The following is a 16,040-nucleotide window of genomic DNA, read 5'->3' on the forward strand; positions in this document are numbered from 1 at the left end:
ATTCCTCAGGTCTTCACTTGTCTGGACCATGAGCGCCCTTATTTGTATCATAAAGAGGTCCAAATTCACCGGTGCTGCGGGCGCGGCTGCCCCAACCACGTGCGAGCCGACATTTTGTGCCTCTACAACCATGTGCGCGAGGACGCCATTTTGCGCGCCTGACACCTCCTCAACCACCTCCTCATTGCTCTCCTCCCTTTCCTCCCTGTGGTCCTGAGTTACCCCTAACCCCTCTTCTAGCTCACCCACCTGCATCCGATCACCTTGACTAGCCATGGCGTGATTCAATTTGGGATTTTAAAAACTAAATCTTGGCCGCTCCAACTTTTGACCAATTTTTTTTTTTTTAATGTTATAAAAATTTGGTTCGGGCCTCGTATCTCACTCCCCGACACCAATTGTTACGGACCGCGGATAAGATGTTGATTTGCCGAGCGGATGGCGCCGCGGCCCTAATAGTTACCCCGACTAACCCGATTCCTGAACGTTGGCCAAAATCGCGCCACAGGTATTCAATGGGGGAAAAGACTAAAGCGAAGGATGTGAAGAAGAAGAAAGACAAAGGGTAAGGAATACAAATATAATTTATTACTATGTACAGGATTGAAAGAAACCAAGGAAGAAGGAAAGATAAGAAAATAATTTACAGAAGATATTAGAGACACAGTGCAATGCTAGCTTACCTACAGTCTTAATTAACCCAGGACAGAACAAACACAAGACAGACTCACGTGGGGAATGATGACAGGAATGGCAGGAGGTGGATGGCTGGAGGGGGAGGAAGGTTCAGCTGGACCCGCAGCACGGTCGGGTCGGGGATTAGCAGCCGCTACCCTTTATCGATCAGCTCGTTTAACAGCCGCCGTCCCTTCGCGGCCCTGCTCAAAAACTGCCGTCAAGGCCCCCAAGCTGCTGTGGCTGAAGCTGCTGTGGCTGCTGCTGCTGTGGCTGCTGCTGCTGTGGCTGCTGCTGCTGTGGCTGAAGCTGCTCTTGTAGGGATCCCTTACTCAACTCCTCTCGTACTCAACTCAACTCTTCTCGTACTCAGTCCAACCACGTCTCTCTGCACGTCTCCCTTTTGGTTCAACCACACTCGCTTCTTGCGCGCGCGCTTTTATAGCGCCTCAGGCGATCAAGCCGCCGGCCATCAGGACACGCCCATCGGTCAGCTCGCCTCGGCCCTGATTGGTCGGCACGGCCCTCTGGCTCCGCCCTTGATGACGATGGGCGGGCACGCCCTTCTTCCCCGAGCTGAGCACATGCTTAATGGCGGCTATTGTAGTTGGCAGTAGAAGTTTTGGGAGTGGGAATGGGGCATGAAAGGGAATCTATCTTATTTCACTTGGTGCAATGGAGTGTCATTTTAATGGAAGACAAAGCCTTAACCTAATACACAGAATAAGGAAATAAACTACTGAACAGGGATATTATAGTGTCCTTCATGTATGCTTTATGGAACTAACTATGGGAACGCCCCTTTGACCTTTATACAACCACAAACGGAGGGAGGAGGGGCGATATTTTCAACAACCTTTTACAACAACAATAAAAAAAAAACCATTCTCATATCCACAACAATATTAAAACGCAGAAGGCAATCTGAATGATAACAAAGAGTGGAGATGCAGTCCCTGACCACCGGATGTTAACAGCACAGCCTCTCTTACAGCACCTCAGGTTGCCTCGAACGGCGTATCGGAAGGCACCAAACCTGCATCTCCTGTTTTATATCTGCGATTATTATACAATTCAGAATAATGATGAGATTAATATTAAAACTCAGAAACCAGTCCGAATAATAATAATGAGTGGAGATGCAGCCTCGGACCATGTGCTGTGAACAACACCACTGTTCTTACAGCACATCCGGTTGCCGCAAATATTGTGTTTGAATGCGCCAGGCCGGCATCTCATGTTGTGCATCTTTGATTATTATTCCAGTAAAATAATTTGGAATTGGAATGGTGACTCTGCTCTGATCCATCTACCTCATCACCCTGCACCATCACACCGGAATACTGTTATAGTGCAACACGCGCAACAGCCAATGGCTGTTCAAGAGGTGATTTGGCTTGCAGCGGAGAGGGCACTACTTTCGCCAGTGTGCCAATGATTACGCTGCCGCGAGCCAATGGTGGCACGCGTGCCTAAGGTTGCCGACCCCTGGTCTAATGCAACAACCTTGTCTTTTCGTCACCAACGAGCACCACGCCGGCAAGATGGCCACACCCAGCACGGGCACGAAGAGGCAAAGGCGATCCCCAGCACAAACACCAAGAGGCAAATGCGATCCCCAGCATGAACACAAAGAGGCAAAGAGCATCGGGAACTCGGCAGAGTGAGTGCGTCGGGAACAGTGCAGGTAAGAGCCAGTACACGGGGAGAGAGAGCACATCGTGATCTTGTGCAGAGCAAGAATATGTCGTGGCCTCGTGCAGAAAGTCCAATGACCACGTGCAGAGTGAAACCAGCAGGCAGAGAATAGGCACGTGCAGAGAGAACAAAGTCCAGGCCTTTCTATCCAGCAGAGAGCGTCATGCAGGCATGTGAAGAGAAGAGAGAGGGTCCGGCCAAGAGAGAGAATCAAGTCTTGGCCTCATGCAGAAAGAGAGTCCGTCATGCACACGTTCTGCGAGAGGGAGTCCGGCAGCCAACAGAGAGCAGGCACGTGCAGAGGGCTGAGAGAGGGTTCGGCCAAGAGAGAGAGAGGCACATGTGCAAGGCCTTTTTGTCCGGCCCTGGCGAAGGTGGGGGCTGTTTCTGAGGGTATTTTCCGGACTTCCGATTGGTGGAGTTTGTCACCCTGCCCCAACAAGCCCTCTCAAAGGGACTTTTACCATGGCACTCTTTGACGATGGGACGTTTATTGTGAAGCTCTTTGGCCCCTATGGGACATAATAATGCTGCCTCATCTCGTGGACTCCAGCACGACCGGTAAATTAGATCATGCACTTGGCCGGTGTGCTTTTGAGCCTGCATGCACTGCCTGGCAAATAATCCCCTTATGAGTGGAGGGCCTCGCTTCCCATCTCCAATGCATAACGACATACTACCCCATATAAGTGGAAGGGACTCAGACAATGTTCTTCTATGAAATGACTATTCTAAGGGACCTGTATGGTGGTTGCCATTACTTCTTAAGCGGTTTCCCAAAACCGCAACTATATATATATATATACGTCTGTCTATGCATTTGTCTGTTTCCTGTTTACGGTGGCCACTTCCTGCACTGCATTTGAAAAGTTTAGCATTTACTTTTGAAATGATGGGAGAACAGGCATGAATAATGTTGATGCCAAATTCTATTTTGCAAGTAGAATATTCTGCACTCTTTAGAGCTGCCCGATGTTGCACCACCATTTTGTGGTGGGTAGTATAAGTAGCTCAGAGGTTCGCTCTGAGTGAAACTAATTTAAATTGATGTATGAACTTAAACTTTTCCCATCACTGGGGTGGGTACTATTGCTTATGATGCAATAAATGAAACTTGCATGAATTTCTCATTAATGTCGAATTGTCGAAGCCGAATGCCTCAATTCAGTGTTTGCCTCAAAATCTTGTGTCCCAAACCCATCCCACTCTGTACCCATCTTACCCAGCTGCTCCTGGAGTCTGTGTCCTCTCCTGACAAAGTGGAGAAGTTTCTGTCAAACCTCGACTCTGATTCTGCAACTGGACCAGACGGCATCAACCCACGGGTCCTAAAATCCTGCTACACAAAATCCTACATAAAAGGTGCAAAAACAGATCCTTGCATCTACAGACCAATCAGCCTGCTCCCAATAATCAGCAAGGTCATGGAATCCATCATCGCTTCTGACATCAAATCCTTCCTCTTCTCCAATGGCTTGATCTTGGATCATCAATTTGGATTCAGACCAGGTCATTCTACTCTGGAAATCCCGCTTCTGCTGTCTCAATAATTAATGGAGGTCCTCAATGCCAAACAGGAAATTAGGGCTGTCTCCCTTGACATATATCATACCTTCGATATGGTCTCGCACCCCACCCTGCTCACCAAACTCTCCTCCTATGGTATCCATGAAAACCTCCACACATGGCTTGCAGACTTCCTTTCTGGTCAGAGTCAACGTGTGGCCCTGACTGGATTTCTCTCATCTCCCCTTCCTGTTCAGGCTGGAGTTCCTCAAGGCAGTGTTCTGGGCCCTGCACTTTTTCTGGTCTTCATTAATGATCTCTCCGACTCGCTGGAAAATCCTCTCTATCTCTTTGCTGATGACTCCACTCTCTGCTGCTCCATATCTCAACCCTCAGATCGGCAGGCAGCAGCCTCTTCACTCTCTGCAGACCTGGACAATATCACAAACAAGTGGAACATGTCTTTCAATCCTGACAAATCTCACACTCTCACTTTGTCTCTCCGAAAAGACCGTCTGGAAAACCCTCCCATCTACTTTCTGAACAATCCTCTTGAAGAAGTTCTGTCACTCAAGTTTTTGGGTCTCACTATCTGCCATGATCTTTCCTGGGAAAACCACATTTCCAAGCTGGCCTCCAAAGACAGTCGTGACTGGGCATCCTCCGTCGGGCGAAGTCCTCTCTGGGCACTCCTGAGCTTCTCACCACATACAAAGCTTTCATCCGTCGCTCAATGGAATACTGCTCTCCCCTCTGGGCTGGTGCTCCTGCCTCACATCTAGCTCAGCTTCAGCGGTGGAAAGCAAAGCTTTCAGAATCATTGGTATTTCCCACGATGAAACTGATTCTGAGGGCCTTTCTCTCTCTCACCGCAGGCAGGTTGGTAGTCTTTCTGTCTTTTACCGACTCCTCTCCGGCCTTGCTGTCAAAATTTGTGCTCCTGCTCTGTCTGTGCTCTGTCCCCCAAATATTCCTGCAGGACGCACAAGATCTGCCAGCAACCCTCTTCTGGTGAAACTGCCAAAATCAACACTCTCTGCTCACCTTCTCTCTTTCATTTGCCTTTTCTCCCACTTCTGGAACAAACTCCCACACGCTCTTCAATCCCTCGCCTCTCTCCAGGTCTTTAAAACAGCTGTTCACCACCATCTCTTGTCTTCCCCCATCCAAAACCTTGATCTTTTCTACCCCCGTTAAAACACCCCAAATCCACCTCTTTCAATCTCCAAATTCTTTCCTGAAATTCCTAGTCGTGAAATTCCTAGTAGTGTTTATTTGCTTTATACCGTGTACCCCTACCTCCTCCCCAGCCCTCCCCCTTCCACAGATCGACCGACGTCCCTGTTATCTACTGTTGTTGTGCTTGTGTGCTTCCCTCTCTCTCCCCTTCTTGTCTCCTGCTCCCTTCATTGTATGTTTTATGTGTTTGTGTATGTTTTCATGTTCATTGTGTTAGCTCTTAGACGAGCCTCGATTCTGTATACAAAAAAATAAAAATGTCTTTGGAGACTACCATAGTTCTCCACTGCATTGTTGTCACATCACGTTTGCTCATGGCCAATTGTAACATATTGTTGGAAAGCTTGAATTCATGTTTGTTTAAATAAAATGTAATACAGAATGTCTTTCCTTTTAACATGCATGTCTAGGTACCAGCTGTACCTGCAGATTAAACGTGATCTGTTCCACGGCCGATTGCTCTGTCCGATGGCCGAGGCCGCATGGTTGGGTGCATACGTTGTGCAAGGTATGCTGGAATATTTCATTCAAAATGGATGAGCAAAAGTATTGGGGTCTTTCACTCATATTGAATAGATCTTAAAACATACATTCGTATATTCAGTGGTGATGACATGGAGATAACTTCACTATACGTAATTGGCAGACTTATGAATGTACATGCTTATGTTTTCCAATGTCCTTGAAGCTGAGCTGGGGGATTATGACCCTACCAAGCACTGGGCAGGTTATGTGGCAGCGATGCACATATTTCCATATCTCTCCAGCAAGCTTGAAGAGCCAGTCACTGAGATCCACCAGTATCAGCTCAGGTATGTACAGGAACGATATTGCCCACTGATCTTCAAAATAAAAATGGATGCAGAAATACTTTGACATTTTTCATATCAAACTTGTCTTCCTCCTCTAAACCTGGTGGTGCCTTGTTCAGTCTGTCTCTGGGGTATGCCCCCCTTCCATCCCTTCCCTATTTTCAAATGGCACCACAGCCGACTCCACTCGTGAGAAGCCCGAATGCCACAATTCTGTTTGCTTCCAAATCTTGCATGCCCAACCCCTCACCATCAGTACCCATCCTTCCCTGTTGTACTCAACTGCTCCTGGACTCTGTTGTATTTTGGACCTGAGAAGGTGGAGAAGGTTCTTTCAAACCACGACTCAGCAGTTCGACCAAACTGCATCAGCACGTGTGTTCTCAAACTTGCTCTGCTGCTCTTGCAGATCCACTCTACTCTTTTCACCTTGTCATTTGCACTAGGTCATCTTCCATCTGCTTGGAAATCTGCCAATATTACTGAGTTGCAAAAACTTATCACCTTAACTACAGACCAATCAGCTTGCTTCCAATCATTAGCAAGGTCATGGAATCCATCATCGCAGTTGATTTGAAATCCTTCCTTTTCTCCAACAACCTTATCTGAGATCACCAATTTGGTTTCAGACCAGGTCACTACACCATGGACATGCTTCTTCTACCCACCCAACAATGGATGGAGGCCCTTAATGTCAGACATGTGATCAGGGCTGTCTCTCTGGGCATATGTTGCGCTTTTGTCCACTACTCTCGTAGCCAAAGTGTGGCTCTCAACTGAATCCTTTCATCTCCTCTCCCTGTCAATGCTGGAGTGGTCCAAGGCAGTGCTCTGAATCAAGAATTCAGAACTGAGTCAGACTCTTGCCTCTCTTCAGATGTTGAAAAAAAAATCACGATCTGGTCAAATACTTTGAATACGTCTTTTAACCCTGACAAATCTCACACTCTACCTATTCCTCTCCGAAAGGACCGTCTGGCAAATCCTGCTATCTACTTTCTTAACAATTCTCTTTAGAAAGTTCAGTCATTCAAACGCCTGGGTTCTGCTATCAGCCATGATCCTTCTGGGGCAAACTGCATTTCAAAGTTGGTCTCCAAAGCCATCTGCCATCATACAACGTCTTTCCTTGCCACACCTGAACTCCTATCCACCTACAAGGTCTTCATGTACAGCTATATGGAGTGCTGCTCTCTCCTCTGGGCTGGCACCTTTCTTCACATTTTGCTCAGATTGACCTTTTGGAAACCAAGCCTTTCAAGATAATGGGAATCTCCCGAGATGAATTGGAATCTCCCTCTGGGCTTATCACATTGCTGAGTATGTGGATAATTTATTTTGAGATATAGAGCTGGAGGCAGGGTGGGGGTGTGTGAAATTGAGTAAAGGAATGGATAGGATAGAGGTGAGTGGTGAATACGAAGAGAAGACATAGATTATTTGGGGAAAATAGCAGTAATTGGGAGGGAAGGGAAGTGGTATATAAGGAGCTTGCAGGAAAAAAGTGGAGGTTGGTGGGTAACTAAGATTGCACTATATTTAGGTAAGTAATAAATATATGGTCTCCAATACAATAAATATAAAAGCCTGGTGTTGGCTTAGCGGTTAGGGTGCTGGCTTGGGATACTAGGATCCTGGGTTCGAATCCCGGTCAATTGCTGAATTATCACCAGGGGGGTTGACTCAGCCTGTCATCCTTCCGAGGTTGGCAAATTGAGCACCAGTTCACTGGTAATTCCCTGTGTGTCGCAATAGGCGACTAACATGGTTGGCGGCAGGAAGGGCATCCGGCCATAAAACATTGCTTCAAAAAAGGGGACCATGGTGCCCGAAAAAGGCCTGCTCTGCAGGGAAAATGGCCTCTAAAGGTGGCTCAATACAATAAATATAAAAGTCCATTTGACTAATCACATCTTTTGTTTGCTTGATCAAAATTAAAATTGATGACATTCAAATTTGGGAACCCCTACTTGACATAAAACATACATCCTGAAATGACAATTTTCAGCAAATGAAGAAGCCTTGTGTGTAACTTTTTGGACAGGGGTCAGAGTTCACCCGTTGCTGAAAGTCACTTCCTTGCCAGGGCCCGGGAACTCAACACTTATGGGGTAGATCCTCATCCTTGCAAGGTAAGTTTTATAGGTTTGAAGACCCATTTAAATATTGGTCCAACTTTTGAACTTGTACAAAGTATGCCTGATTAAAATGTTTTATTTATGCATGTAAGATGACTTTTATTTCAGATGTAATTGAGATGTATGTCAATATAGGTCATGCATTTGAGGAGAGGGGTTCATTAAATGAGAAAAATGAAAAAAGGAAAGGAATGGGTGAAAAGGGGGGCAGGAGAGTTGAAAAGGACATTGTGGAGAGTGAAAGAGGGATTTTTCAGATATGATGGATGATCAAGTATTATTGGTTATACATTGTAGAGTTAGGTAGGGTGGTATGCACTACAAATTAATGTGGTACTCCACCTATCTCTAAATAATAAGGTGGAGGATGCAGGTTATGTACGTGGTTTGCATTTTGCCCCACCTTGATCTATAGATTGCTCTTGTACATATATTAGTGATTGAGTGTTTTTAGGTCACGTAGATCATGTGATCTTTCTTTTTCCTCATCGTTTGGCCTTCAGGACACTTCTGGAGCCACTTTGTTTCTGGGCTTCACACCCGCCGGATGCATTGTCTTCAAGGGGAACAAGCGTGTCTTATTACTATCATGGTGAGTAAGACATTCACAGAGACTCTATTACAAAGATGCGTCAACGAAAATGTATTTGCGTGATGATTATGTACGTTGTTCTTTCCCAGGCCGCAAGTTGGGAAATTGAAGTTTGAAGGCAAGACTTTTTATATCCACAGCATTCAGAGTGGGGTGGGTGCACATCGTCGATTTAGGAGCGGGATGGGTGGATCAACCTTAAATCAACAATGGGTGTCCATCATCGATTTAGGATTGCATGACGCTTTGCACACAGTGTTGCCATCATATCGATGTGATCCATTTCCTCTTCATTTTGCAGAAGAAGAGCGTTTTGACTTTTCACACGTCCACTCCAGCCGCCTGCAAACACCTCTGGAAGTGCGCCGTGGAAAACCAGGCATTTTATAAGTGGGTGCAAACCTCTACTCTCCTGGAGCACATCCACAAAAGTTTCTTCCGTGTTTTATTTTGTATTTTTTGGACACCAAAAAGCTGTTAACAGCAAAAATGAATAAAAAATATCCTTCTGTTTGTATCGACCAAAGTAGGTTGTGTTTAATAAATTATACAAGGAAATGTTAGCTTCTAGTAAACACCTGGACTAACTACCTTGTTGGTTTCTTATCAATCTCTGCAGGTACGAAAAATCCTGTGACATTAAAACTGTCTCGAGCAGCAATTTATTCTTCTGCCGGTCTCGATTCAGATACAGGTGAATGGTCTCTTTTTTCGTGTGTTTTTGGAACCAGTTTCAGTTGAACTAATACGATCATTCATTCACAGCTTCCTTGTGTTTTTGGAAACTGTTAATGTTGTAGAACTATTGTTTAATTGCAACAGAATGCTGCTGCAATGGAGAGTAATAATATGTTCCCACCATTTAGTGTTGTTGTGCCTGCAATGTTTTTTTTTCTTTGAGGATTAGGAAGAGTTTCATGCAGTCACGTGTTTTAATTTGGTTTTGCTTTAGGAAATTTGGCACCTGTAATAATGGAACTCTACAGCCTGGGTTTGCAAATGCTTCGCACTAAAAAGCAAAAAAACAACAAAAAAAAAAACCACCTTTAGAGGCCATTTTTCCCCGCAAGCGGGGGTTGGCCTTTTTCGGGAACTGTGGTTGTTGTTGTTTTTCGGTCCCCTTTTTGAAGCAATGTTTTACGGCCGGATGCCCTTCCTGACGCCAACCCTTTTACAAACCTTTTGGGTTTGCAAATGCTTCGCACTATGCTACAAAAAATTGTTAGTGCACCAGTTGTTATCAAAAACACCTTGTACACCCATCACAATATCATTTTTTTATTTCAACCTTCGGTAATAGTAACTGTGCAATAAAATTTTGAAAAGGAAGAGTATAAAGTGTGGATAAACAATCTTGAATTGGTTATTTATTTCGGGGGATTTTAGGCGGCGCTGCCTTTTCTGAGATAATACTTTATGTCAGGCTCATTCCAATTTGCCCTGATAGCATTGGGATGCACGCACACCCACCTTTCTGAAATCAAATGAGTCACCTGGGATTTAAAAAAAAAACTGACAATCATTTTGTGACACGGTAAGACTAGCTCGGGTTCCAGAAGTGAAAAATCCAAATCCTGAGATGGAAATGGATCCTTGAGTAGTCCTCGCCATCAAGGTGGTTACAGACCAGTCATGACCCTTGTATTGTTGGATCTGAGCTGCTTCAGTGTAAAGAAAGCTATGGTATTTATTTTAACAGTATATCAGGCAATTTGATCTGTTTTGTGGAATAGTAACCGTATATTACAAGCAGTAAGATCTCCCCTTTCCATCATCATCATGCCTTGCTTGCAGTGGCAAGGTGGCTAAGGAGGTGTTGGAGGCTAGTTCCCTGATCAGTCGGAAGTGCCCCACAGTTCAGAGGTCGGTACCTGTAGCATGTGTAGAGACATTATCACCCCGGAGGCATGTCCGACTTCATTGTCTGCATGATGCTTGCAGGTCTGTTGTGAGAATCGTCCATCAAAGTCAGGCCCATCCATCACCCGTTCGGCCACCATTTTGGATTCCTTTGCTTTTGTTTATTCTTTTCATTCATGACCAATACTTAAAGACAATACTGTAAACTTTCTGAGATTATGCTACATTGTGCTTCAAATCCATTATATTTGCAATATGAGCTTTGCCACGTGCCTATGTTGCCGGAAACGATCGGTAATGAAACGATTTCGGACTCTCTTCCATCAAGGTTACTTTATGCCACCTGAGTATGTAAACATTTAAATCACATATGTTTTGCAATAAGAAACTTGCATCGACCTTCTTTGAGTGTGAGATAGCCCATGTACACACACATTCGGCCGTTACACACTCTGCAATATTGAGCACATTTAACCAATTATTTCAAATTACTAAATGACTTTGCGACGATCTTAAAACTGGAAGTTTGCCGATTATAATATCCGTTTAGAAAATGGAAGTTTACCCAAAAATCTGAAGCATACGTACACAAGATCTAGATTCTGGAGTATACTTTTAAATCGCAGACAAAACATGTGGAGCGGTTGAAGTTATATCTTGTGAATATTATGAAGGTGACAATGATCAACTCAGTGTGAAAAGGAGTTTATGATTCCATCACAATTACCGACAATGTGAAGCTATTTGTTTAGAGCATCAAATTAAATTACCTCTCAATACTCCTCGGATAGAATGTGTGTCTTGCTTTCGTCCTTGGTATATTCCTGGGTATCTTCCTTCTATTTCCTCAACACTATCTTATCCTATTAATATTTCCTCTCCTCGCATCAAAAAATCAGAACAAACAAACAAAAACTAACTTGATATTTCACTCCATAACGATTCTCATTTCCATTGAATTTCCTTCTGCTCCTGGTTCTACAATTCCCTGCCCCTCCCTATTTTCTACAAACTGAATCTACGTTAAATATAAAAGCTTCTTATTCAAAAAAAAAACTTTTTAAGAATGCATTTCAACCATTGTATCTCTTTCAGAAATGCTACACGTGTTCTTCCTCTCCACCATGATATATATCTCTTCTTCCCCTTCTTCATCTTCTTCAAAAGGATTATTTTTCTGAGGTTTTTGTCTGCTTTGCATCTCGTCAACAAACCTCCACTCCCTTACCCCCATTCATACAGCGCAGCATTTCACCAGGCATTAAACAAGCGTTCTAATCTCTCATCACATGATCTTTATCTCCGTTTGTCAAAGTTGGGAATATGGAATCAGAAAAATCATTCACCTCCACCCCACCCCTCACAGCTTTATGTCCCCCATTCTGCATCCCTCCTCAACCCACCCTCTTAATACTTCCCCTTAACCCCACCACCTAAATGCTTCCCCCTCACCTCACTTTCTAAAACCTTCCCCCACACTCCTCACACTAAAACCTTACCCCGCACTCCACACATTCAAACCTTTATGTGTTTATATATATTGTTACGTTTGTGGGGGTGTATGATGAAATACCATAGTAAAGGCAGGATTGTATATGTATAGCATGGACCGTGGATGAATAGGAGACATCTTGATGTATTTAAGTAGGGAAACTGGAGCTTAAGATTGTTTGTGTCTTTACACGAGGGGTGAAGCTGTGCTAACTAGTTAGGGATTAAGGCTAGTTTCCCCAGTATGTGATTGCCCCCTGTCACTTTCCCTACGTTTTTACATTTACAAGGCCAGCCATAAAAACCTCCGTTACAACAATAACAACAACCGTCCCCTGCAAGCAAGGCAGAGCCGGTCGGCAACTAAAACCCACCTCCAATAAATCGTAACCGGCAGGCCATGCCCCGAGCTTTGTCATTGGTCGAGGAGACATGGGAGATTTGATAGAGCTCGGCTATGGGACAGTGCGACGTCAGGAGAGAAGCTTCGAGCAAGAGGAAGAATGGCGCGTCCCTTGGCTCTCTCTCAGTAGTTCTCTGGTGATATGCTCGAGGAGGAGGGAGTGCCATCTTTCTCTGTTCGTGTGCTGAGGTAGTTTTTGGTGTGCGCTTTTGAGAGCAAGGAGCTCTTAGCTGCTGTGGTGGCTATTGGAGGAGGTTTTGGTGACTGCTGGGCCCGTGGTTGACTGAAGGCTGTGCCGTTCGGGGGAGGGATGGAGAGAGATCAAACGAGGGCCATTTTCACAGCTCGCTTGACGGCTCTATGCGCTTTGCCGTCGTTGGCCAGCACCATTTTGGGTGCTCCGGCGCGGGAGGCATTGGGACCGGACCATCGCAGTCACCTTTACAAAATAACTTGTTGGGACCAGCGAAGTGGCTGCACGATATTTTTTTTAAAAGAACATTTCTTTTACTTTATCATTCCCCTGTGTGTTCGTATTTGTGTCTGAATGGAGGATCCTCAAAGTAGGAATTGCAATTAGTTTACTTCAACATTTATTTTGTCCTGCATTTATTGTTATTAAATCATTATTGTGGCATTTTTCATTTGTTGTGTTTGTTTATTCGTTTTGGGTTTGGGAATAAACCTGTTTGCTTCCGTTCAGGTAAGCGCATTCGCTGCCTTCCGTCCTGTGCGTGCCATAAAAATAACCGCCAAGATTTCAGGAGTTCACCCCGGGAGTAAAAACGATCGGTCATTCGTCACCCAGTGGTCTTAATCGCTGGGCGACACAACAATATATATATATATATATATGTCTTTGTCTTTGTCGACTTTGTCTTTTGCTGTCTGCAAAATCTATCCTTGTATATCTCAAAAGTAGTGAAATACTTTTCTTTGATACCTTGTCATTGTGCACACAGTGTCAGGTTATAAAGTCGATTGTGTGTTGCACAGGCATTCTTTCACTCGCTGCCAAAACCCACTGTCCAGCTCCCAACAGAGCCTCAACATCTCTGGGAATTTCCTGCCAGTCTTGGAGCCACTAGAAAACTCTATATCGCAAGGTATGTGTCAGGCAGAAAGACTGCTCGTTTTTTAAAATTGCTAATCAGCTGTACCTGTGGTCTTGTACATCATTTGTCAACAAACCACTTCCTGCTGGAAATTTACATTGGGCATGCCTTAGTCACTCACTGTACCTGTGTTTCCTCAGGATTAGATTCCCTCAAAGAGGATTTAACGCCTGTGCGCTCAAAAGGAATGTCTAGAAGCATAGGCTCCAAGCCTGGCTGCTCTCGCCCAGGCATAGCGGTACAAGCTTTGTTGAGGCCTACTATACAAGACGAAGTGTGGCCTGGAGGCTGTCTCGGCCTTGTTGAGGATGGAGAGGATATGAGTATCAATGACCAACCTCTCACAATATCTGACCTTGCGTATCACCCGTCGACCAGTGTGCTGCCTACACCTCTCGAAGACGCACTTACCATTGACAGCATCTTCGCTTGTGATCACAATAAGTATGTCGGTCGATGAATTGCATTTGAATTGAATACCTAGGGATAGGGAGGGGTGACGGTGTTGATTTTGCTTATTTAATAAAATGTGTTAGATATTGGATTCAAGTGTCAAAAGGTACAATTTTCTGTTTTGTTAGGCTTGCCCTGAAGAGAATATGAGACTATTGGTGTGTGTGTGTGTGTGTGTGTGTGTGTGTGTGTGTGTGTGTGTGTGTGTGTGTGTGTGTGTGTGTGTGTGTGTGTGTGTGTGTGTGTGTGTGTACGTGCGTGAGTGTGTGTGTGTGTGTGTGTACGTGCGTGAGTGAATGCGTGTGGCTGTCTGTGTCTGTATATTTGTGCTTTAAAAATGTTTTTCTCTGCAACCGCTTGTCTGATTGATGCAAAACCTTTAGCATAAGAGGGCAACCCCATTGAGAATATTTTATTGCTAACTCTGACATCATAGGTCACATGGTATTGTAGCCATATTGGATTAAAGGAAAAAATTGGACATCATTTTCTCTGAAACCACTCAACGAAAAAAAAAATAGAAATTTGGCATATGTCATCAACTCCATATGGGTGGTGCATATATGGTGACAATGAAGACGTCATTGGTGAAGTGGTATTCCAGCCATAAAAGTTGAATTGAAATCGCTAGATCCTAAAAATCTGAAACTTCATATATGTGATCAATGGCCCGATGTGAGTAAAGAATTAAATTTATGACGTTCATAACTCATTTCAAGAAACTATGTGACATAATCGGGTGCATAGATGATGCGGTGTATATGGGCTATAATTGCAGTGGGCCATAATATCAGTGTGTTCAGTTAACGACAGCATGTTTGTTCAGAATGAATGCGTGAGGCGAGGCTATGTGCTCTGTGAGTGTTGTTGTTCTAGTTGCATCTAGCCTTTGCTATTGCATCCCTGGAATTGGCCCGTTTGGGATTCATGCCTATCTGAGTGCACGACTCACGATGCTGGGATTCAAGGTTGAAATCCCATGGAATATTTTATTTGTCCATTGTCTGCTGATATCATTGTAATGCATGTTAAAGCACCCTGATGTCTCCTTACGTACTTGACCTGCTTCCGGTGTACAGTGTGTGCAAGCTCCTGCATGAAGCTTGTTCACTGTAGAAAACAAAATCTACATTGTTTCACAAACGTATTAACAGTGCATTTTTGTGTACAATGCAGATTCTGGGAAGCAGAATCCGAATCTACTTGCGATGAGGTGGACTTTGCTACACCATCGTTATCATTATCTTCGGATGAGGACGGCATTGACGACGAGCCTACTGCCATGGATAGTCTTCTCGGGCTAGGCCTGGCATTGGTAGGACAAGCTGATCCCACAGCTCAGCTCGGCCCCAGGCTGTGCTGGGCCACCCGCCTGCTATTGCTGGTGCTCGGTCTTATAGGTCTTTTAGTGGCTTTGCTGGAGATGGGCATCGACATTGCTTCGCTGCGAGACTTCAGGCAGTCACCAGATTTTGAGCAGATACACCAGGATTACCTTCAACCTCTGGCCTGCTGGTTGCGCGGTAACAACTTAGCTTAAGTATGCTCTGACTTGTTCCTTATAGTTTTCTGTGTCAAACAAATTACTCCCAACACCACCACAGTCCTCCTATTACGAGCTTTTTTGACAATCTCGCTAGATAGTGTTAGTTCTTTACCTTACTATTTTGATGTCATGGATTCAATACATTCATAATACGATGGCCTTTATTATCCCCCCCCCCCCCCCCTCATCATGGGGATTAAGGATAAGCACTAAAGTTCAACCGAGCATGGGTTCGTTATGTGATACGCAATATTTTCTTTAATTTCCAAAGAGAAACAGATGCAAAAGGTCAGAGGTCATTACTGATGGACTTTTTGGCTGGGAGACATTGAATGCCACATCTGCTCCTTTCTCAACAATGTCCCTTGGCAGGCCTTTTTTCTCTTCCTGCAGAGTGTATTTGTGAGTCTCAAAAAGTCTCTGCCATCCTTTTATTTATTGAAGGATGAGTGTTGTACTTCGTGATTGTTGTGGATGAAGGGTGCTTGTTTATTCATTCCTTACAACTTCAT

The 16,040-nt window shown here is 44.5% G+C and overlaps 1 protein-coding gene across 1 annotated transcript in view; it reads left to right on the forward strand.

The window, feature by feature from the left end:
- The window catches only part of FRMD3 (FERM domain containing 3), a 94,092-nt gene extending 78,302 nt beyond the window's left edge, over nucleotides 1-15,790 (forward strand). The window contains exons 6-17 of the mRNA XM_078772602.1: nucleotides 5,529-5,626; nucleotides 5,807-5,930; nucleotides 7,975-8,062; nucleotides 8,572-8,660; nucleotides 8,750-8,813; nucleotides 8,962-9,050; nucleotides 9,280-9,354; nucleotides 10,455-10,601; nucleotides 13,411-13,520; nucleotides 13,670-13,973; nucleotides 15,159-15,497; nucleotides 15,730-15,790. Coding sequence (XP_078628728.1) covers nucleotides 5,529-5,626; nucleotides 5,807-5,930; nucleotides 7,975-8,062; nucleotides 8,572-8,660; nucleotides 8,750-8,813; nucleotides 8,962-9,050; nucleotides 9,280-9,354; nucleotides 10,455-10,601; nucleotides 13,411-13,520; nucleotides 13,670-13,973; nucleotides 15,159-15,497; nucleotides 15,730-15,790 — 1,588 coding nt within the window. The remainder of the gene's footprint in view (nucleotides 1-5,528; nucleotides 5,627-5,806; nucleotides 5,931-7,974; nucleotides 8,063-8,571; nucleotides 8,661-8,749; nucleotides 8,814-8,961; nucleotides 9,051-9,279; nucleotides 9,355-10,454; nucleotides 10,602-13,410; nucleotides 13,521-13,669; nucleotides 13,974-15,158; nucleotides 15,498-15,729) is intronic.
- Nucleotides 15,791-16,040: the final 250 nt, after the last annotated feature.

The sequence above is a fragment of the Myxine glutinosa genome, chromosome 2, assembly GCF_964187855.1.
Source record: "Myxine glutinosa chromosome 2, kmMyxGlut1.1, whole genome shotgun sequence".
NCBI classification, from domain to species: Eukaryota; Metazoa; Chordata; class Myxini; order Myxiniformes; family Myxinidae; genus Myxine; species Myxine glutinosa.